The 22,228-nt window shown below is 38.9% G+C and overlaps 1 protein-coding gene across 4 annotated transcripts in view; it reads right to left on the reverse strand.

The window, feature by feature from the left end:
- The window catches only part of USP9X (ubiquitin specific peptidase 9 X-linked), a 113,194-nt gene that overhangs the window by 48,273 nt on the left and 42,693 nt on the right, over positions 1-22,228 (reverse strand). For all 4 annotated transcript variants that reach the window (XM_048494896.1, XM_048494897.1, XM_048494894.1 and 1 more), the window contains 13 exons: positions 21,499-21,611; positions 20,927-21,145; positions 19,274-19,389; positions 16,490-16,741; positions 16,275-16,413; positions 15,182-15,334; positions 13,609-13,713; positions 9,414-9,620; positions 8,751-8,887; positions 7,349-7,482; positions 6,423-6,510; positions 4,372-4,714; positions 1,474-1,569 (listed from right to left, as the gene is read on the reverse strand). In XM_048494896.1, the coding sequence (XP_048350853.1) occupies positions 1,474-1,569; positions 4,372-4,714; positions 6,423-6,510; positions 7,349-7,482; positions 8,751-8,887; positions 9,414-9,620; positions 13,609-13,713; positions 15,182-15,334; positions 16,275-16,413; positions 16,490-16,741; positions 19,274-19,389; positions 20,927-21,145; positions 21,499-21,611 (2,102 nt within the window). The remainder of the gene's footprint in view (positions 1-1,473; positions 1,570-4,371; positions 4,715-6,422; positions 6,511-7,348; positions 7,483-8,750; positions 8,888-9,413; positions 9,621-13,608; positions 13,714-15,181; positions 15,335-16,274; positions 16,414-16,489; positions 16,742-19,273; positions 19,390-20,926; positions 21,146-21,498; positions 21,612-22,228) is intronic.

Below are 22,228 nucleotides of genomic sequence, written 5' to 3' on the forward strand. Positions count from 1 at the left end.
ATCCTCAGTGGCCCTAAGATGTTTGCTGGCTCCCATCTTTCCTGCTCCACCCCTCAGACAAAATAGTACAATAGCTAATTGTTCTGATTACAGGTATTAACCAAATGTTTCAATGCTGATTTGCCTCTTATATCAAATTTCAAATGAGCATGACTGGCCACAGCAATAATGATCACTTTCACTTTCTGTGGCTTACCAAAGATTTAGTTGAAACAACCATCAACTGGTTTAAATGCTAATGACTATAACAACCGGCAGCTGAGCATTCAAGAAAGGGAAAACCATGGAGTAAGAAGGCTAAAACTTCCCTTCACACCTAAAATCACTGAGTTTGAGTTGTCCTTTAGTTTATTTGCTATGTAATTAGTTGAGCTTGTTTGGAGGTTCTAGCAGGGGAGTGCAGCTATCATTTACCCTTGACCGAAGAGCAATACACTCCTTCTACCTGGGATAGCCGTCCTCTTCCACTGAGCGCACAGCTTTGGGAAGGACATGGAGCAATGAGGGAGGGAGGGAGGGAGGGAGGGAGGGAGGGAGGGGACACCCGCCTAGCCAGCCAGATCAGCCAAATGAACCCTGGTTATTAATGGGGTGACAGATGTTGCAGCCAGATCACCCTCACATCTATATGTAATTAGCTGTTCTCTCCTTTACTCTTTGCTCCTGTCACATGCTTTACTTGCTCTCCCACTCTTCTTCCACTCTTTCAGCGCACAACTTACTTCAGAGGCGTAGCTGGACCAAACTGCACCCAGTGCGCAGTCTATATTTTCCGCCACCCCAATGCCCCCCTCCCCGGCGGCGCTTCCCCTTCCCACACTTACCTTAGTTCCTTTCCTTTTCCTTGAACTTTTTCAGGCTGAAAAAAAGGCCTATTCACAGTTCAGGCTTAAAAACAGCCTGATGGGAAATATACTTCCCAGGAGATCTTGTGAGCCCCAAGGTCTCCTGGGAACTGTAGTTCCTCAGGCTGTTTTTAGCATGTACTGTGAACAGGTTTTTTTTCAGCCTGAAAAAGTTCAAGGAAAAGGAAAGGAACTAAGGTAAGTGTGGAAAGGGGGGGAGGGGGAGGGGCCTGGGGTGGGAGGATGGGGGATTTTGCACCCCCCACGACCCAAAACCGTGCGCCCAGTGTGTGGTGCACCCCCCGGCCCCTGGTAGCCCTGCCTCTGGCTTACTTATCACAAACAGTTGAAGAATGTAGCTGTTTTCCATTGCCCCCCCCCCCCCCCCACTTCTAACTTGCCACACAGAGGCAGGAAACCTCTGAATACAGTTCTAGCAGGTACAATCAGGGTGATGCCCTGATCTCTATGCCTTGTCTGCATGAAACAGAATGCTGGAACATTGGTCTGATCCTGCAGGACTCTTGTAAAGTTCTTAAAATATGCCACAAATGGAGGCTTGGATTAATGGAAATAGTACATACAACAACCACCCACTATAAACTTGGAAGTTCTTTTAATATTTTACCTGATTAACTTGTAACCTTGGTCCAAGGTTGGTGTAGATCTCCTTCAGCAGATCTATTGCTCGACTGGCAATGTCATCATTTCCTTGAATCACAACCTAAAGCAGCAATATAAAGCATTCAGTTCTTTAGTGTAAACATTCTCAATGAATAGTATCGCTTTAGTACAGCTACAAAAAAGTTATTCACTGGCATCTCTTCATTCATGTTTTTAAGTTCTGGATATGTTACATAGTATACTTCAACAGGAATATACAACTACTATTAATTCTATGGATTATTTTAATGGTCTCTAAAGGTCCTCTTTAATCTATTGTATAACTATATGGTTTAACATTTGCCACAATCTACACTGCAGTATCACTACCAAAATGCCAGACACACTTCCCAGACACAAAGAACCCTGAATGCACAGTGTCCCTACAGCTAGCTGTGTAGCAGAATCCAACAGGGAAAGGAATCCACAAAGTTCTTTTCCTTCCAAAGCTGACAAGACTATCCTGCTATATGTACAGAATACAACAAATTGTGCCCAGCACATCTTCACTGGTAAAACTGAACTCTTTAGGAGAAAAGCAATGACTACCAGTTAACAGCCATTTGAGGGGCAGGAGACACACAGTCGTTTGGCGGCAGCAGCAGACTGCTTGACACAAAGCCCCTCCAAACTCAGGGAGTTAGCTTCACAGACATTTCTATTGTGCTGAACTGCAGCCCAAAATCTTTATCAAGCCTGTCATGAGTCATACAGAGGCCTGTATTTCCAAACGTACAGTATTACACAAAACTGGCAAAGTTAACCAACCACAGACTTTAACGAGTAATGGCAGCCAACGAAGATCTGTGGTTGACAATGGCCAGGCCTTTCCCCCAGCACCAACCAAAGAGAGTGTCATCCCTGATGTTACACTGAGGTTTAGGGGACCTGAAAGCAACAAGATCTGAGGGTTCCAAAGCTCCGCACAGCATCAAGGATAAAGTCTCACCTCTCTCCCATGCCTGGAAATAAGGTCTTTCCCCCGAACTCTCCTTGGAGACACGTCAAACTAGCCTCTCACCTGTTTCTAACTTCATACTAAGCAAGTTATTGCAGAATTCAGCTATACAGTTACGGCTGAAAACTACAGTTGTACAACCCTGTTCTTCCTTATCAAAATTATCTCATTTGAGCATCCAGGGGAAAATGTGCCTTTCTGCGCCACAGCCTTCAAGAACTTAGGGGATATTTTACTTTTCCCACCCCAAGAGAGTAATCCACTCTATCTTCTCAACTCATATACCTACAGTTCAAACAATGGTCCACTGGCCAATTAAAATATAAACAGCTGAACCTGTTGAATAGAAAAGCCTTACTTACTTTGTTACAGAGACTGTAAGATCATAAACACGATTTCAATTAATTGGGGCTATTCATGGATCATAAAAGAGAACTTGCCTCACAGGATATCTAGAACGGAAGATCCTTTAGGATTCTTCCAAGTCAAAAGTATTGTGATATTAAACTACTGCTGCAGTCTGCAACTCCAGACACACCCCTCTCCATAGGGGTCATATGAGAACAATATCCCATACTTGCTCTTTGAATTCCCAAATTTTATTTTTAAAAGTGTGTCGTAAGTACTTTTCACTGCAAAGGAATATAAGGAAATGTGCCATCAGTTTGTATCTGGGAAGAAATGGGAAGGGGAAGCTGAGAAATGGATAGCTGCTTACTGATCCAATCTATCCTCATCTACTCTACAGTGGTTTTGAGAACATTAAACAGGAAATATGAGTGAGATTTGTTCTGTTTTGAAGGAATTTTCCATGGCAAATTTCCCTCAGGAATTGGTGGAACAGAAAAATTACTTTCAATCTGGTATCTATCTTCAATTATCAATGGCAAGCTGATTTGCCTTTGTTTAAAAATGTCTGTCTCTGGGCATATGCAGAATGCATTTTGCAAGCCAATGATAACCACTGTCAAGCGCCTGTCCTCAGTTCTTCCAAAGTCTGCTGTTAGAGCACAAGAATCAATGAGCCATAATTTTCAAGCATGTTTAAACCCTATAGTCTCTCAATAAAGAAAAGTAGTACAGAAGACTGAGAAGACATAATATCCAAGCAATATTAAGCACCACCATTTCTTGTTAAGGAATAACAAGGTCTTTGGGAGGAACCAAAAATGTTAAAATACTGCCTCTCCCCTCACTATACATGAACCCCTCACATCTATACATGAACCCCTCACATCTACATATCTGGAATCAAGAAATGAATGTCTAAAAGGAAGGAGGAATTTGAAGCAGGTGTCACTCTTAAGTAGTTGCAAACCCCATGCCATTTTTTTTATGTTTAAGGTGATGACATTTTATATTCTGTGATTTCCTAGGTTCTCATTTCTATACAAATACTATTCTATTTTAAGTACTGAGAAAACATGAGATAAAGTTCCAATGAAAGTTTTTTTTTAATTAACTGAATAACTTATAATTGGATAATATTCATTAGTCCCACACTGATCACTGGCTCTGCCATTCTTCTTCACCCCTTCATGTTCCATTGATTTATGATGATCCCCTCCCAAAATACACTCACAGCCTAACTAAGAAGCTTTTGGCTTCCATCCTGGGTTCACATACTATGATTTTTTAAAAAAGCTTTTTGCTGCTACGCTGGCAGCAATGAATACAGCTTCAGCATATTTGTAAAGGATATATATGGACACACGCCACGACCTTCAACTTGGGTAGAATTGAACCATTTTTTCACCTAAACTTTACTAAATTTTATACTTGTACAAATCAAAAACAGATTACACAATTTACAAATTGCCCAATGAAACCTGCACCTCAAAGACTATTGAATTGGTCAACTCAGAACTGTGTTGTCATTACTGGACTACTGAATGTTGCACTTACCCTCCAAAGATAATCCAAACCTATTAGCTCCAAATCATCCATCATATAGGCTCGTCTCTTTGCAACCAGCTTCCCTTCTCGACAATTCACAGCTTTGAAGAAACGTTCAAAACATTTCATTCCATTTTCTGTTAACAGTGATGGGTCCAACTGAAGAACATTGTTTTCAAAGAAGTCTTTATTAATGTCAGGGTCTAAATCTGGTTCATCTCCCATAAGCTTCGAATACCATTTAAAACAGGCTTCACGATCACATAAGTAAACTGCATTTTCAGCTAAGCACTTCCATATTTGCTTTGCTTGAGGAGCACAGAGCCACAGTTGACCATCCTTCAATAAAAACCTTGCACAAGAAAAAAGAAACAAATAGTAATTACAACAACACAACAACACAAGCCTTTATTGGCATATAAAACAGGACAAAATTTTAAAACAAAGCAAGGTTAAGAAATGCAGTTAAAACTACTATTTTCCAGTATAAAATTTGCAACAGTTTCACAAAAGAACACATCAGAGCTGTTCAGGAGATTGGGTATCTTATAACACTCATGCCACTGAGAACACTGCAAGAAAATGGAATTCATGTATTTCATGCGTATTTTATTGTATTTAGGGCATAGAAACAAAGAATGGTCAAGTGTTTCAACCGTAGTCATATCATATGAACAAACTCTTTTAGAATGTTCCATAAACAAATAGTAATTAAAATCTGACATATTTGCAAAATGGTGAATACTCAAAAGCAGTGACATCAAATTACAACCAAACCATCTTGACCATGCCATGTATCAAACATTATTTAAATAGACAACATAATTTCTACAATACTGTAAACCTCACCTTTTGCTTATGACTACGACTTTATTCATACAAGTCATACCAGTTGTAAAGGAAAAATAGATTTCAGAAAGTTGACTGTCTTGCTTATCCAAGCAGTTTAGATAATTTTGTTACCCCTTTTTAGACCAGTTTCACTGGCTAGCTTTCAGTCGTGCAAGAACCACCTCAATTCAATTCAACTACGGTCCAAGACCACTTAAATACAATAGTAAAATACCACATCGTGTCCATATCCCATTTATGTAGTGTAAAATAACATAAGTAAAGTGAAATAAAATTTGCTAAACCCACCCCTCCAAAATTTTATATCCGTATCAACTTACATAATATAAAAAGTGTAAAATGGACAATGGACTCCACCCAAACACAGGAATTGCATTCACCAATACTATTGCTGCTGCAGGGCATGAAAATGTGAATCACTCCCTGGACTGATAAGCCCCACCCTCAATGAAATGTTATCAACCACATCTTTGCATAGTGGGTTCCACCTAAACACTTACTGATTGATTCCCTACCCTGGGACATGGCCAATATATACCGCAAACATTTCCTTCTCTCTGGACACAGTGTGTAACAGACTTCCCTCTGTGATACACCTCTGAAGATGCCAGCCACAGATGCAGGCGAAACGTTAGGAACAAGATACACCAGACCACGGACACACAGCCCGGAAAACCCACCAGAACCATTCTGTTGTCTATTCTGGCACCTGCCTGGTTTTATTTTTATAGGCAGTGAGAGGAGACCACTTAGCCAATATGCAAATGACACAGACTTAATCCAACCAAAACTATTAGCTGATCTTCCCAAACAGGACTGTTTGAACTGCCATTTAATTCAAGAATATAGAAAAGCTGCCACTTTAGACAGTGTTAAATACTACAGTATACCAATAATCTCCTGTGATACCAGTGTAACTTGAAAAGTCTTGGTATTTCATTGTATACTGACAGTTCCAGGCTAGGCCCTCTCTTGGGAATATTCATCTCCACCCTTATAGAATATCTGATATAATATTACAAAAAAACACCACACCTTAGGACCCATCCTACTTGCATGTCATTATAACACTGTCCAGAAATTTAATACATCAAGTCACAAATATCATTTTGCAGTTAAATTTAACAAAAATAAAAGGGCATTTCAAAATGTCAAGTATATATTACTGAATATTTCAATCCAATGTGATCCAATTCACTCAAACCAACCTTAAGAAGTTCAGCCGCTCCTGGACCTCTTGCACATGGCTATATCTACTTCCTGGTCTCACAGTTTGTGGATCATATTCTCCATGTTCTGTAATTTTAATATAATTTATTGTTACACAAGAAAAAGACTAAGCGAGACCTACATAATATCTTAAATTTTTATATGCTATGTCACAAGGGAATTCAATAATGTATTTATAGAGTTTAACTTTAAATTAAATATCGAGTTTAACTTTAAATTAGAACATTTGCATTTTATTTCTGAGCATACTATTCATTTTTGCAAATTATATACAATGCAGCAAAAATTCTAAATTTCTTCAAACTTGTCTCTAAGGTTATCAAATGTTACTTAATCAGATATTATGTTTGCAGAAAAGAATGAATTTTATCACTCTACAAGTTTCTTCTATGAGGCCTTTGTTTAAAAATGTATTAAATGCTATCAAGAGACTTGTGAGGACTTGCAAGTAAGGGGACATAACATTCTCCCCTGATGTTCCCTGGGCCCCCTGCTGTAATAAGCAGGAGCTTAAGTAAGTGTACTTAGCACCCTTTCTACTTCTCCCAAGCTGCACAGGGAAGAGGCCTGAAAGTGAAGCAGGAAGTGGCCAATTAGTTGGGTGGCAAGAAGCAGAATAATCATACTGACATGCTTTTTGCTCCAAGTCCTAAAGAAGCTACTTAAGTCTTACATTACAGAGTCGAAGATTTTCTTTCAAATACAGATACAAACAATATACTAAGTTAATGTTTCTACCAAATTGTTTTACCATAAAAAGTGAACATGCTAAGTTTTGTAAAATACCAACATACATCCTTCAGTAAAACAGGCTTTTAAATATGAGTATGTTATTTTAATACATTTGACTCTACACATTCCTCAGAGTAACATACGAGTCTTTAATATTTAGCATTTAGCTCACCTTTAGCATACTGCCTCATGCTTTCCATATAAGCTGAAAGATTCTCTGCTACTAAAGTTACTAAAGCATGATTGTGCTGGAGTTGATTGATTAAGTCATGGCGATAGAAGACATGGGGACTTCGCTGAGTTTGACTGCAAGTAAAACATGTCAAAAGAGTTGTAGGTACTATTTATTATTAAGAAAATTTAATTATCCCACTTTATACTTTGTCCTACTAATAATTACTTGGCTTTACAACAGAAAAAAATTGAACCAATAGCAGCTACCCTTTTTAATAATTCAAGTCACATAAAAAACCTAGCATATGTATTCAATAGGTAATGTTAAAACCAAAAAGTATTTACAACAAATAAGTTAGGACAGCAGAACACACATTAAGTGATTTGTTGAAGTAAAAATTTTTTTTGCCATTTCCCAATTGTTCTTCCATTTATTTCCATATTCAACATATTCAATAGTAGAATCTGAATCAGAGGACTCATTAAGGCATCTGGAGGGTTTTGTATCAGTAGACTAGCACATTCTATGAATAGCTGTCCCAAGAGTCATACTGCATACTGCAAGCTGATTTAGAAGTCACTGAGCACAATTTGCCATGGGACACAAAGAAATACAAATAAATCAAAAGTCTCAAGCCACTGAGTTAGTTGCATGGCTCTTGCTTTTGAGTCATGCCATTTGAAAATGTAGTAACATTAACTGTTCTGAAAAAGGTAACAAAACTCCTCTGCCAGTTCTGTTCTTGACAGCAAGGAACTGCTCATCTGAAATATGACTCCCTGTTGGTAATCCAGATATTGGTCCTATACTACAGACATTTTGGATCCAGGTCAAACAGAGCTGACTTAATTACTGGCTTTCCCGCAATGTGGAGCTTAGGTGAATCCCTTAACTCCTGCAGAGGCACTTGGCTTACAAGCATTATTCTGAAATTATCTGTTCCCTGCATATGGCACATTTTGACCACAACTGAATAGAATGACCTAGGGAGAACACTGGTAGGGACTAGTCAAGTGTTTATTCCCTCTATAATATTAAAGATAGAAAAATGTCAATTAAATCTAAGATGTCTGCATTAGCTGATGCAATAAACCAAAGTATCTACGAGTATAGGTTTTCCCCCCAAGCATTTGTTTTTTGCTGACTGGGAAACTTTCCTCTGAGGCAAAGACCATTACACTAACAGGAGAGGCTCCTCCCACCTACTGAAGGATTCTCACAGCAGAAGATTACACCTTACATCTGAAGAAGCCTCCACTGTAATCAGAATGGAAACACTAACTCCAACTCTGTGTATGATCATTTCCTATATTTATATACCAGTAAGGAAACAGGCAAACTATGTAATCTGGGCAGTCCAACATACTAAACAAGTGAATAATTTGCACTGAAGCCTCACCTCAAGTTTTGTGGTGCTTCACCAAATAAGCTACAAATTTCTCTAATTTGTTTCAGTGCAGGAATGACCCATTTGTCATTTGTACGAAGTTCCTCTATAAAACGATCTATCCATTGTATTTTTTGAGTATCTCGATCCTGGAAAAAGAATTTTTAGAATTTCAGTAAGTAATATATCAGCAATGTACAGGTAGTTTGCAAGTTTTTGGGCTCTTTATTTTAATCTCTCTAGCCAGGAACATACCAACTGAACCATCATAGGAGTATATTATCTCTAACTTTCTCTTTCCCCCAACCCATTACATAATTCCCGAAAGGCACTGTTACAGGTTATTGGACCTAGATGAACAAAAAGCCATGCAGCACAGATGTCTGCAAAGAGGAGGGAAAAAGAGGAGGAAAAACATAGTTTAAAAAACCTTTTCCACCAGTTCTACAAGAACAAAAAGCAGAGTGAGCAAGATTTTGCATAATTCCACCTTCCCTTGCCACATGGCTCTTTTCTGCAAGTATGGTGAAACAATGTTTTAAACAACGTTTATGGTAAAACAATGCAGTTTCAAGGGTTACTGATACTACCTGAAGTAGTGAAACTTGGGCAAAAAACATTTCTTCAAATGTTAATAGAATCCAGCTCCAAGTAACCCCAACTGCAGACATTTACCTGTGAACAACTATAATCTAAGATTTTAATATGTGCACTCAGAGCCTGGTCCATGATATCAACTGGAACATCATCACTATGAGCTAAATTCCACAGAAGGTTCAGTACTTTGTGGGCCATCACTCCATCCTTATCATCTTCTGCAAGACGGCGAATTAACTCAAGTAGCTTTTCACGCTGCTTTTTGCTTGCATTTGTCCAGCTTGCCTGGAAAACCAGAAATCATCATTAGAACATTTTCAAATTCAACGTTTATGACGAAGTTACTTCATCATCCGGTCTTGGATATATTATCTTTGTATATTCCCAAATGAAAATTTCTTTACTTAAAAGTATCTAATGTAAGGCTATAAGATAGAAACTAACTGGCCAAGGAAAAGTTAAATAGATAGCCCTGCAGTCAAATAGTAAGATGTCTTCTAGAACCCTGGGCAACCAAGAAGTAGAAGATGCAGTGAGGAGAGAATATGCTAGAGTTGGAGGAAATATGTTACAGAGTCTAGTGAACTAGACAGAGGTTACTGTTAAGATGTTTACTCATCTGCAGGTGTCACTCTGCAGATGTGGAAAACCAACAACTCCCTGTATACATGCATTCTCTGTTGTGGTCCCCACCTATGAAAATGTCTGCCCCACAAGATCGGGAAGGCTCCCACTCTCGTGGCTTTCCACAAGCTATACAAAACTGAATTATTCAAGGGGGCTTTTTGCACAGGAAATAGAGCACCGCTGGACAATATGGTTCTGAAAGAAGCTTGGGGTAAAGATTTAGGAACTGCAGCCTATACCACTGTGTATAGTTCATATACTTGGTTGCTGTAAACAGGTTTCTGCTATGAAATTGTTACTTTTATTTAACATGCCATGTTGAGTTTAACATGTCATTAAGTAAAGAAATATTCAGTTATGCTGCACTTCATTTTTGCTTGATTTCTAGACTGCTACAAGTCATATCCTAGTCTACTGTCTACTGTGTGTCCCACTCTGTTGATCACAGTGACTTACTCTGTGTAGACAGCCTTGAGTCCCAGTGAGAAAAGTGGATTATAAACAATGTAAATAAATAAGATATTTCTGCATAGAAACAATTAAACTTCTTAATAGTTTAGGATAACTTAAAGTTAATCTAAATAGATTAAATATGTATGAAGAAAGAGATGTAAGTTTCCGAATTGTTTCACTTGCTCATGCTGCCAGAACATTTTTAATAGTTAAGGAAGTTCAATGCATATTCTTCTTCAAAATAAATTGTCTCTTTATAAAGAAACTGGTTAAGAGTATCTTGTTAACCACCCTTGCCAACTACCCACATTCTACATTTAGAAATGATTTGTGCTGAACCTGGGATGTCACAATCAGCTTAATTAAATACATACTTAATACTCAGAAGTGTATTTTAAAGAAAAGGTATGTGTGATGGCATCTGATATTAAAGCAGAGGTGAAAGGAAAGGATAACAGATGGCAGAGATCAATGAAGTGACTTCTCTGGATCCACTAGGCAATAGTAGACTGAGGTGCTACTGGCCTGTCTAACCACAGTACCAACTACTGCATTATGGAAAGTTAACACAAAATTATTTAAAATGTTCATTACATTATTAAAATACAAATTAAGGCAAGTAATATTACTTACTGTACTGTTCAAGGCATTCATAGTCAGAGTCAACTGACTGTTGTGGGTTTTCCGGGTTGTGAGGCTGTGATCTGGGAGTTTTTGCTCCTACTGTGCCACCTCTTATGGTGACATGCCTCTGCAGATGCCAGTCAAAGATGCAGGCAAAACATTACGAGCAAAAACTACTACCATGGCCACACAGCCTGGAAAACACACAACTGTCAAATAGTACTTACTATCTAACTATTTTAAAAGAAACAAACAGGCAGAGCTTTGTTACAATGGTACTCACCAGTACTGAGTACCCACACCTATTTGGGGGGCTTCCCTAGTCCTGATTTTTGTGTGCCTGTCCACCCCATTCAGTCAGAGAAAGAAATAGGCTGGGCCAGGCAATCACATAATCCTGTGCACAGGTTGGGTGAACATACTTAGGTGCACTATGAGTTGAATTACCACAGGTGGCAGAGAAGAATCTGAGTGTGCATGAATCAGGACATGCCTGCACCAAGTGGGAAGACTTTATTCAAGACCAGCTGGTGAGCTGGATGGGTGGGGAACTGCATGCCATTTTTCTTCCTCTTTTATGGAACAGGGGTAAGCTGGGTGACAGCAGGCCAGGAAACAGGTGAGTCTTTGTGGACCCAAATACACAAGGATCTGAAATTGACCTGTGAGCACTGATGGCAACAGTGGTGGACAAACTTGCAGGGAACAGGACAGACTGAGGCAAGGAGATCCAATGGCAGAAAAGAAGCTGGCAGTCCCCTACTCTTCCTCATTCTCTTTGGAGGACATGGAAGCAAAAGGCTGGGCAGGGGGAAGCAGGCCAAGCAACAAGGAAACCTGCCATGACTACTTCCCAGCTAACTGGGTAGGCACAGAGTCGAGCTTAGGAGCTGTTGAGGGAAGAAGTTGGGCAGGCGAAGGTGGTGGGGAACAGTCCAGGTGGAAGAGGAAGAGGAGGTTGGTTGCCTGCTCTCCCTCCCCTGAAGGGCAGGAGAAATGAGATTTTTTTCCTTCTAAAGCAAAAGATTAATGTTCAAGTTAAACAAATAGGGTCGTTAACTCATCCAGCACTCACCCCCAGGTCTTTAAAACTAGCTTGCTTCGTAGACATCAGTGCTGATTTCCACATTGTAAAAAAGATTTCACCTGTTTTCTGCAGAATAGCCTCTTATTAGGTCAAGTTCTCTTCCCCGCCCCCCCCCCCAGTTGGCAAGTGTGCCAGCAAATCAAAAACAGAAGAGTTTAGTGCCCATTTGAAAAGGCAAGTAGAAATAAAGTCAGAATATTCCAGATCCACTCTCACCACTGCTTTAAACTCACAGGTGGTCTTAGGTTAGACAAGCCATAATTTCTGCTGCATACACCCTAGAGATAACACTGAGGTCTGTAAGAATTTCTAGATAAAGGGCTGTATCCAACCACAACATTAAGAATAATTAAGTACTCTTTTCTTAAAAGGTGGCAGCAGCGACTCCCTTGCACAGCAGACTACTGAGCCCTTTGAAATGTTGTTCTAGTGGGGATCCGCAAAGGGAGGGGGGAATTGGTGGAAATCGGAATAACCTTATATTCAAATACTGGCACTTCTTTTTTCGACAAAAAAGCACCACATGCAGTACAGTCTACCTTTTTCAGCCACACAAATGGGTTTGCTAAAAATTGAACCAAACTATTTTTAGGCCATTTTCAAAGACTTGCACGTAAAATGAATTCAAATGATCAGTACAAACAATAGATGTTCAGTGACAGCATTTCAAAGCAAGAGCAACAATAAACAGTCAGAAGAGTTTACTGCTTTTCCATTCAAAATTAATAGATGGGACACCATTCTCCTGAATAGCATAAATAGCAGCAAAATTTACTTTGTGAAAGATCAATTTAACATCAGATAACATGCACATCTAATACTGATGGAAAGGAAAAGTCAAAATGATTGAAGCACATGTGCTTCAACAGGGTACATGGTGGAATTTCTTTGTCCAAACATGAAACATGCTAATCTCTCTCATACTTCCATTTTCTTGAACTGCACTTAAACACCTGCTTTGTTGATGTTTAGATGCAACTAGAGACAAATAATGAGCACAGCAATTTGATTAAAATCACACTTGGATAAAGTTGTCTGAAAATGAAGTCCCCTCTAGCTAATCTTCATTTTACTCTTATTTTAAAATACTACTGAGTGTTGAACCTGTGGACGCTTGGAATTCAGAGAAAGGGTAGTGCATTCCATAATAAAATGGTTGTCATGGGTGTGTGGTCCAGTGGCAAAAAAGATGGAAAGCTCTACAAAGTGACCTAGATAATCCAGGCTAGCCTGATCTAATCAAATCTCAAAAGCCAAGCAGATTCAGCTCTGGTAAGTACTTGAATCTGGGACCTCCCAGGACCATGATATGGAGACAGGCAATGGCAAACCACCTCTGAACATCTCTGGCTTTGAAAACCTTATGGGTCCTCATAATAGGCTTTGACTTGATGGCAAAAAAATAATAATTATCGTTTATCTGAATCAATACTCCTGCCCTATATAGTGCTCAGATAAGAGATAAATATGTACTGTTGTTACCTTAAAACAATCAAAGAGATGGTCAAGCTGTTCTGGAGAGAAATCCCAGGCCAGTTTTGCAAGGAGATCATGTACATTCTTCACAATAGCTTCATGTTTTCCTGCCTTAGTAACAAAAGATTAACATCATTTTATTTTATATTTCTATTATAGCAATTTCCTAAAACTTATCTCACAAACAGAAACTGACCTACGCTTACAACAACAACAATGGAATAATCTAATAAGACTTTGATATCATGCTACTGTTATTTTCCAGCAAAAGGCTGGCAGAGATTCACGCTTCAGGCCTTTAAGGCACTTACCCAGTGGTATATCCACTTTTTAAAATTTGTAAAATGTATTTGTATTTATTTATTAAAATGATATACATTATAATATGGCTAGATGATCAACCTGTTTTCCAGGAGGGGCTGTGGGAGGCACTATGAGGCACTATGACTGAGTGGCAGAGAATCTGCTTGCCAGGCTGAAAGTGAAACTTCAACCCCAGGCATCTCTAGTTAAAGGGATTAAAGGGATGACCCCACATAGCCAGTCTGAATAGACCACATGGATTTGATAGACCAGCACTCTGATATATGTGTTCAGGAGGGAAACACTGATAAACTGATAACCAACACTGGAACCCAATGCTTTAACAAAATTTGCTCTAATGACATCAGCTAATCTAAAATCATTTCCATTCTGGCATGTTTTTACATATTGTTGAACATAAATCCAAGATGTATAAGGTCTTGAAACTTAATATTTTGTTACTTTAATTTTGTTAGAATATCTGGCTTTGTAAGAATTTATTTTTTATGGTTTGATCTGAAGTGCCACAAGCAGACCCTCAGAATGATCATTTGCTACCTTCACCTTATTGATAAGATCCCAAGATCTCAAGCACCCCCAAGAAAAGCCACTTACTCTGTAGGTCAGATGACCCCTGGATGGCAAGGTGAAGCAGAGTCTGAAACCCCCCCACCCCACCCCACATACACAAACCCTTGCTCTCCTCACCCTTATCTTCCAAAGTATTAGACTGGGTAGGATCCAGCTGTAATTTCCACTACTAGAACTCAAAGCGATTTTCACCAACTCCTCTACTTCCACTGAAGACACAAGCTTTTCTGTGGGAAACCCTGTCCTCCCAAGAAGCAGCATTTTAGGAACATTGGGCTACAACAAGAGCAGTCCTATTTGTGTAATACGATGTACTCCTGGTAAAGGAAATTACTGCTGAATCCATCCCATTATACACAATCCGAATGAATGTGATATTCAAGAAAGCAGATAAGTTACAATTACACTTCAGAGCTGTCAGTGCAACTATACTACCGTATATAACACCTTAAATCCGATTACATAAGAAAGGGAATCCACAACCATACTCCTCCTTTGGTAGGCAGCACTGCATATGCCAACTAACAAAAATATTGCCACTTTCAAAAGAACTGTAACGACACTTGTAAGATTCGAGAAGAATGAGACATTTAAGTTTTAGCTTAACATGCATACAGTACAAAACAAAGAATGTAAACTAATGTGAAAAAATCACTTCCACTCAAGCTGAAAATTAATTCCCTACCTGTGCAGCCCAAATATTGTCAAGGTCTTGCAGAGTGAGTGCCTTTTCTTTGATGACAAAACGAAGAATTTTCTCTAACTTTTCTACATACTGGGGTTGATGCAGACTATCCCTCAGGACAATAGATAAGATATTATTTTGCTGTATCCACTCCTAAATTTAAAGAAGGTAAGAAGTATTAGATACAGTTAAAATAAAAGGGTATTTCTATTTTATTTATAACAAATAGCACTACGAAATCCTAAAAGTGGTAAGTAATAACAATTTTGTAAAAATGTGGAGTGCAGGGCACTGGCTACCACAGCTTATTCTGGCACAGACTGTATACAGAAGAAATTACAGTTGGTACCAGGAACCAGTAGAAACTCACTGTGTATTATTAAACATAATCTGTATCCCAACTTCTAATTTAACAGATCTAATTTAACAGATCTAAATTCTAATTTAACAGATCTAAAAAATACTTAAAATTTAAAACTATTAGCAACACTTCACATTTAAAGAGTATGGGGGGGGGGGGGGGAAGGTCAGCAAGCTGTTACATAGCCAATGTAGCTCAAAATTGTCATAGCCTCCCAAAAGCCTTCTGAAAAAGAAATGCCTTTGCACTATGCTGGAGACCAGCACAGAAAGTGTCTGAGGCACAGAGCTCCATAACCTTTGTCATGACTACAGTACCCCTCAAATTAACACGGCGGACTGCTTGGGCATAGGACTCAATTACAGAATTTCTAAGAGCAAGCAAGTAGATGAGGTCCAACCTCAGAAATTCAGTAACAACGACGAGAGCAATACACAAACTGGTAATTTCCTCATGCAGCGACTGGTAGCATAATGCATTTCACTGCTTCTGTTCTATTTCACTATCCAAGTCTTCACTTCATCATTGAACCTTGCATTCTTCAGCATTAAAAGAGAGTGAAATTAAGCCAATGATCCACTAATGAGCTTCAGCTGGAACATATGCAAAGTAAAATCTTAGCTCCACTGAGCTGCCATGACCAATGTTACTGTACTACTTACTGAAAATATACCCTGAGAAGTACAATTTGGCAACAGTTTGCTTTTAAAAATGTTACACAAGTGAACTTACTGCCATTCTTTCTGCCGTAAGCCACTCCTCCTCTTCAGGATTGCCATGCCGATGGGTATAATACGACACGCTAGATATTACCTTGTTAACTTCATTTAGTGCATTCATTTTTCCATTGAAAGATGAAATTTGCAACAACCTGTTGAAAAGCAGAATGTATAAGAGTGGCAAAACACACACTAAAAACAGTCACCACAACAGAAAAGGAGCCTTACCTAAGAATCATTTTTAATCTAAATATTTCTAAGTTTTTTACAGTTTCTTCTTGCCCTGGAACTCTTGAAGCTAAATTCTTTAGAGATTTGATTATCATTGACAAAGCATCATTTTTGGCTTCATTCTTGGCTTCTTTTTTCAGTTCATCATCAGTTAAGTTTTCTAAAAACTGTGGAACCATTTCTATAATCGGAAGAAAGTATTTCTTCACTGTATGCAGTGTTAGAAATTCGTAGCACTGTCCAAATGGTCTGAAAATGAAAAAAAGAAACAGTGTAAAGAAAAATAATTTAGCCTGAGCAGTATTTCAATAAATTTTAAGCGACTTGAACATTGTTAGGAAAAATGTAAAACAAGTTATCACTGAGAAGCAGAAAAAAAAAATCTAAAAACGAAATTAAGGAGTACTAATTTGACTGTGTGCCCAGCAGGCTTTTGGACAGGAAGCATAAGTAAAATTATATGGAGAACCATGAAAAGTTAAACGAAGTTATCCAAAATATTAGAAAAGCCATGCTGGATCAGACCGCCCATCAGGTCCAGCAGTCTGTTCACCCAGTAGCCAATCAGGTGTCACAGAATCATAGAGTTGGAAGAGACCAAAAGGGCCATCAAGCCCAATCCCCTGCAATGCAGGAACACACAATCAAAGCACTACTGACAGATGGCCATCCAGCCTCTCTTTAAAAACCTCCAAAGGAGACTCCATCACACTCCGAGGTAGTACATTCCACTGTCGAACAGCCCTTACTGTCAGAAGCTTTTCCTGATGTTTAGGTGGAATCTCTTTTCCTTCACCTTGAACCCATTACTCCTGGTCCTTGTCTCTGGAGTAGCAGAAAACAAGCTTGCTTCCTCACCAATATGACATTCCTTCAGATATCTAAACATGGCTATCATGTCACCGCTTAACCTTTTCTTCACCAAACTAAACATACCCAGCTCCCTAAGTCTTTCCTCACAGGGCATGGATCCAGACTTTTTACCATTTTGGTTGCCCTCCTCTGGACCCGTTCCAACTTGTCAATATCCTTCTAGAGCTGCGGTGCCTAGAACTGTACACAATATTCCAAGTGAGGTCTAACCAATGCAGAATAGGAAGCCCACAAACAAGATGACTGCAGCAGCATTATCCTAACTGTATTCCTCAGCACCTAATATAACAGACATGCTCCTTTCATACTGGGGAGAATAGGTATGTATCATGACTAGTATCCAAGGACAGCCCTACAAACATGGCCATTTCCCATCTCCTCTTAAAGCCTTCCAAGTTGGCAGCCAACACCACATCCTGGAGGAGGGAGTGCCACAATTCATCAAAGTGTTGGATGAAAAAATCCTTCCTTTTGTCTGCTTTGAATCTCTCACTTTTCAGCTTATGACCCTGCATTCTAACATTATCAGAGAGAAAGAAAAGCACCTCCATGTCTACTTTGTCCATACCATACACAATTTTATAGACCTCTTATCATGTTTCGCCTTACCCAGCTTTTTCTAAGCTAAACAGCCCTAATCATTTCAACTGCTCCTCACAGTTCTGCTCTTCAACTGCTCCTCACTGCCCCTTGATCATTTTGGTTGGTCTTTTCTGTACCTTTTCAAGCTCTGCAACATCCTTTTTTTAGGTGTGGTGACTAGAACAATACACAATATTCCAAGGGTACCCACACTATACACTTGTATAAGGGCAGAATGCTAACAGTTTTATTCTTGTCCAATTATGGCCAGCATGGAATTTACCTTTTTCACAGCAGTCACACACTACGTTGACATTTTCATCAAGCTCCAATCCCAAGACCACTCTTCTGATGTGCCACTGCCAGCACAGATCCCATTAGTGCATAGGTCAAGTTGGGATTTTTTGCCCTAATACACATCACTTTACACTTGCTCACATTAAATCTCATTTGCCATTTTAATGCCTATTCCTCTAATTTGTGTTCACCTTGTGTTCACCTCCAGATCCAGAGGTCACTAATGAACAAGCTGAAAAGCACTGATCCCAACACAGATTCCTGAGGGACCCGGCTGTTCACATCCCTCCATTGTGAGAGCTGACCATTTATTCCTACTCTCTGCTTCCTGTTTTTCAGCCAGCTCCCAATCTGTAAGACTTTCCCTCTTTAGCCCATGACTATGAAGTCCGCTTAACAGTCCTTGGTGGGGGACTTTGTCAAAAGCCTTTTGGAAATCCAAATACACAAATGTCCACAGTCTCATTTCTGTCTGTATACTTACTGGCACTTTCCAAAAACTCTTAAAGGTTAGTGAGGCAGGACCTATCTTTGCAGCAGTCAATATGATTTTTGCTCAGCTTGGCTTGTCTTTCTACATGCTTGGCAATTTTATCTTTATTAATTCATTCAAGACAGGTTGTCACACCTAGATTTCAGTACATCAGTACAGATGTTGAAAAGTCAACACTGCTAATAACTTTTCAACATTTGCATTGCTGGACTGTTGGCAAAACAGTTCTGGCTGCCTATATATGGTCCCAACTCAAAAAATATAATCCATACGCATAACAAATTGTATACATGCAGAGATTCTGCCACGTGTAAAACTTATAAACTATAAGGAATTATAGTTCTCTTATAGATTCAGAATGCTGGGAATTGTAAAGCTTATTTTGACCAAAATGCTAATATATGCATGGAAGCTAAAAAAAACAGTAATAACTACAACAAAAGCCAAACTGGGACCTAAATGCTTAAATTAATCTGAAGGGTTTTATGTTTGTTTAGTTGATACATCCCCTTAAAAAATAAAGAAAATGAACTTACTTGATGAGAGCTGCAATAATTTGAACATTCAGTGCTGATCCACTCATAAAACGATCATGAAGGATCTGAAACCCATTTAATGTGCCAAACTTGTTGATGAGATCTACTAGCCAGCCCTGTAAATCAAATTTTCTTGATTTACAATTTGTACCACAAGAAACACATTCTATTGCAAAAAATATCCCTAACAAACCCTATATATATTTTTGCTGGTACCTGAAGCCAATTATTTTCTTATATGCTATTAACTCTACTTTCGATTATCTTGTGAATTTAAATGGTACCATTCGACCAGGAATTCAGTATTCAATGCTAAAGAAAAATTCCAATGTTGAATTCTTATAAAGGAGAGTTACCCAACTTAGAATAATAAATATTTCCTGTTATGTTAAAAAACAGAAGTGAAAACAGGGTAACTGTAAACAACTTTTATTACATGGAATTCAATGTATCATGTCTCAAGCACAAGGTATGTGGAACTCCCTCCAAGATTCTATTGATGCTAAGTCACATGACTCTTAAAAGTCCTCCCCCCCCCTTTTTTGCCAGAGACTCCATGGAAGATTTAAGAATAATGACAATATATATTTTTTACGATGATAAATACAATATACATATGTGTTATAATGGCAAAATGTGTTACGAGTTCAGTTACTTTGTATGTTTGCACTACTCTTTTCAACCACCAATGTTATGTATTTTTAACTATATTAACCCAGAATCAAATCCAGATTAAGAATGAATTATGTGTGAGCATTGACCACAGTTAGAACCAGCGCACCTCTTACAAGTAACCATAGTTATAGCCAAAGGAGCCAGGATGAATGAAGTATTTTAAGAAAGGACATGGAAGAAGTGAACAATCTTATTTGTGACCCACTTCTAATACTACCTAGGTGGTGATATATCTGCACTAGTACATGGATACTCCACAGATATCCCAGTGGTTTAATTAACAAGTTTTAAAGAGTATGCCCATGCAAGTCTCCAAGTTTCAGCGTTATCACAACACTTCAAGGTTAGCCCACTTATGCTCACCTAAGAACAGTCAACCCAGACACAAGAGCAAAAGATGAAGTGCTCCGCCCTTAGCTAATGTTGTTCGATGTTGGACATTTAATACTCAACTATCGCCTGTGTTACAAATGAAGTTACATTTCAAGGTAATGCTATCAATAGTGTCCGACAGAGAAAGTTTGTGACAGCAATTATACACATAATCAAATTATACCTGCACCCTGGTCTCTGCTGATACCTGTTCACCTAGCCTACCCACAACACAGAATGTGCCAACTGTCCAATAAGCTTGATTAAGGCTCCATGAGCAAGAAAGTGAACACCTTCTCTTTCAAACCATTTCTGTGCTTTTGGTTTAGTTTTAGCACACTGCAGCTTTCGATAAGCCAACCTAGGAGTATCAGCTCCCCGTCCGGAACTACAATTCCCATCAGCCCCTGTCAGCATGGCCAATTGGCCATGCTGGCAGGGGCTGATGGGAATTGTAGTTCCTGAACATCTGGAGAGCCGCAGGTTCCCTATCCCTGGTTTAGCACATAAACACCAAGCTGAAAACCTGGGGGGTCCTGAGGTAGCTAAATGACTGTTTGAAGATTTAGCATATATTTTTAGCTCAAAAACTGCAGATCAACACACCTTTGGGGATCGTGGGTCTGGAGGACGAGCATAAAGTTCATCTTCAGCCAGCTGAACTCCAGCAGGAACTGTTTCAGAGGGACGTGTACCATTATAAAGATGGAACTTACAATGAGGATTTAAGGCCATTGCAAGAAGTTCAAGAAGAGGAAACCAATCTTGGGCCAGCTTTGCCACACACAGTTCAACTAGACGATGAGTATTGTTAATAATACACCTCTATTAAGGAAGAAAAACAGTTTAGTTGTTTGGGCTAGTACTGAAATTCTATCATGAAATTATATAAAACTCTATAAAATTCTTCTTTTGTGGGGTATTTATTTATTTAATTGGAATTTTATCCCACCACTCCCCCAGAACGGGGCTCGCAGGAGCTAACAACATTATGATATAACAAAACCATAATTTCAATTAAACCCAATTTATACTTAGCACCCAGCTTTTATTTTGAACCTTTCATGTTTAGCCTGTACAGACTACACAGTAAAAGAGAACCCTGGACAATCAATTTGTTTTTTAACATACTAAAACTATGGATAGCAATATAAGTTGGCTACAAAATGTAAGCTTACATGAATCTCAAACTTCCAGCCACTCACAGCCTCATCTGTAAGGATTTTTGTGAAAGAGATTGTTAATCCATCTCTAAAAAATCGTTGACATGCTTCACTTTTCACATCAAGGCCTACGTTAAAAGAAAAAGATTAGTGAGGAAACTGAGTAGTATACAACATGTAAAAACCCACAGTTTTAGGTCTGAATGCCACCCACACTATAACACTCAGAAATTACATTAAAGAAAACATTCTGAAGTACGTACTGAAAGGCAAAACTTCAGCTTCTAAATTATGAGTCCTATCTTACATAAAAAGATCAACTACATTTGTTCCATACCCTGGTAGCTGGAGTTCCATAAGGCAAGAGACATTTGGAGGTGGTTTGCCATTGAGACTGTCTCCATGTGGGCTGAGAGAATTCTGACAGAACTGTGACTGGCCCAAGGTCACTCAGCAGGCTTCAAGTGGAGGAGTGAGGAATCAAGTCAAGTTCTCCAGATCAGAGTCCAACACTCATATCTACCATACCATGCTGGCTCTCTCATATTGAGTAGATTTAGTTTATTTTGGGATTTTAAAATTTTCGATAGGAATTATTTTCCACACTAAGAGCCAAACGTTTTCATATGATTTTCAATTTGATTGTAAACCTGAAATAAATTCAGTTTTCCAAAACCAATTCTAGCCTACTGAACAGATTTAATATGTAAAGAACTCAATTTCCTGTTGACAGAAGAATGACTAC

Source organism: Sphaerodactylus townsendi, linkage group LG04, assembly GCF_021028975.2.
Source record: "Sphaerodactylus townsendi isolate TG3544 linkage group LG04, MPM_Stown_v2.3, whole genome shotgun sequence".
Lineage (NCBI taxonomy): Eukaryota > Metazoa > Chordata > Lepidosauria > Squamata > Sphaerodactylidae > Sphaerodactylus > Sphaerodactylus townsendi.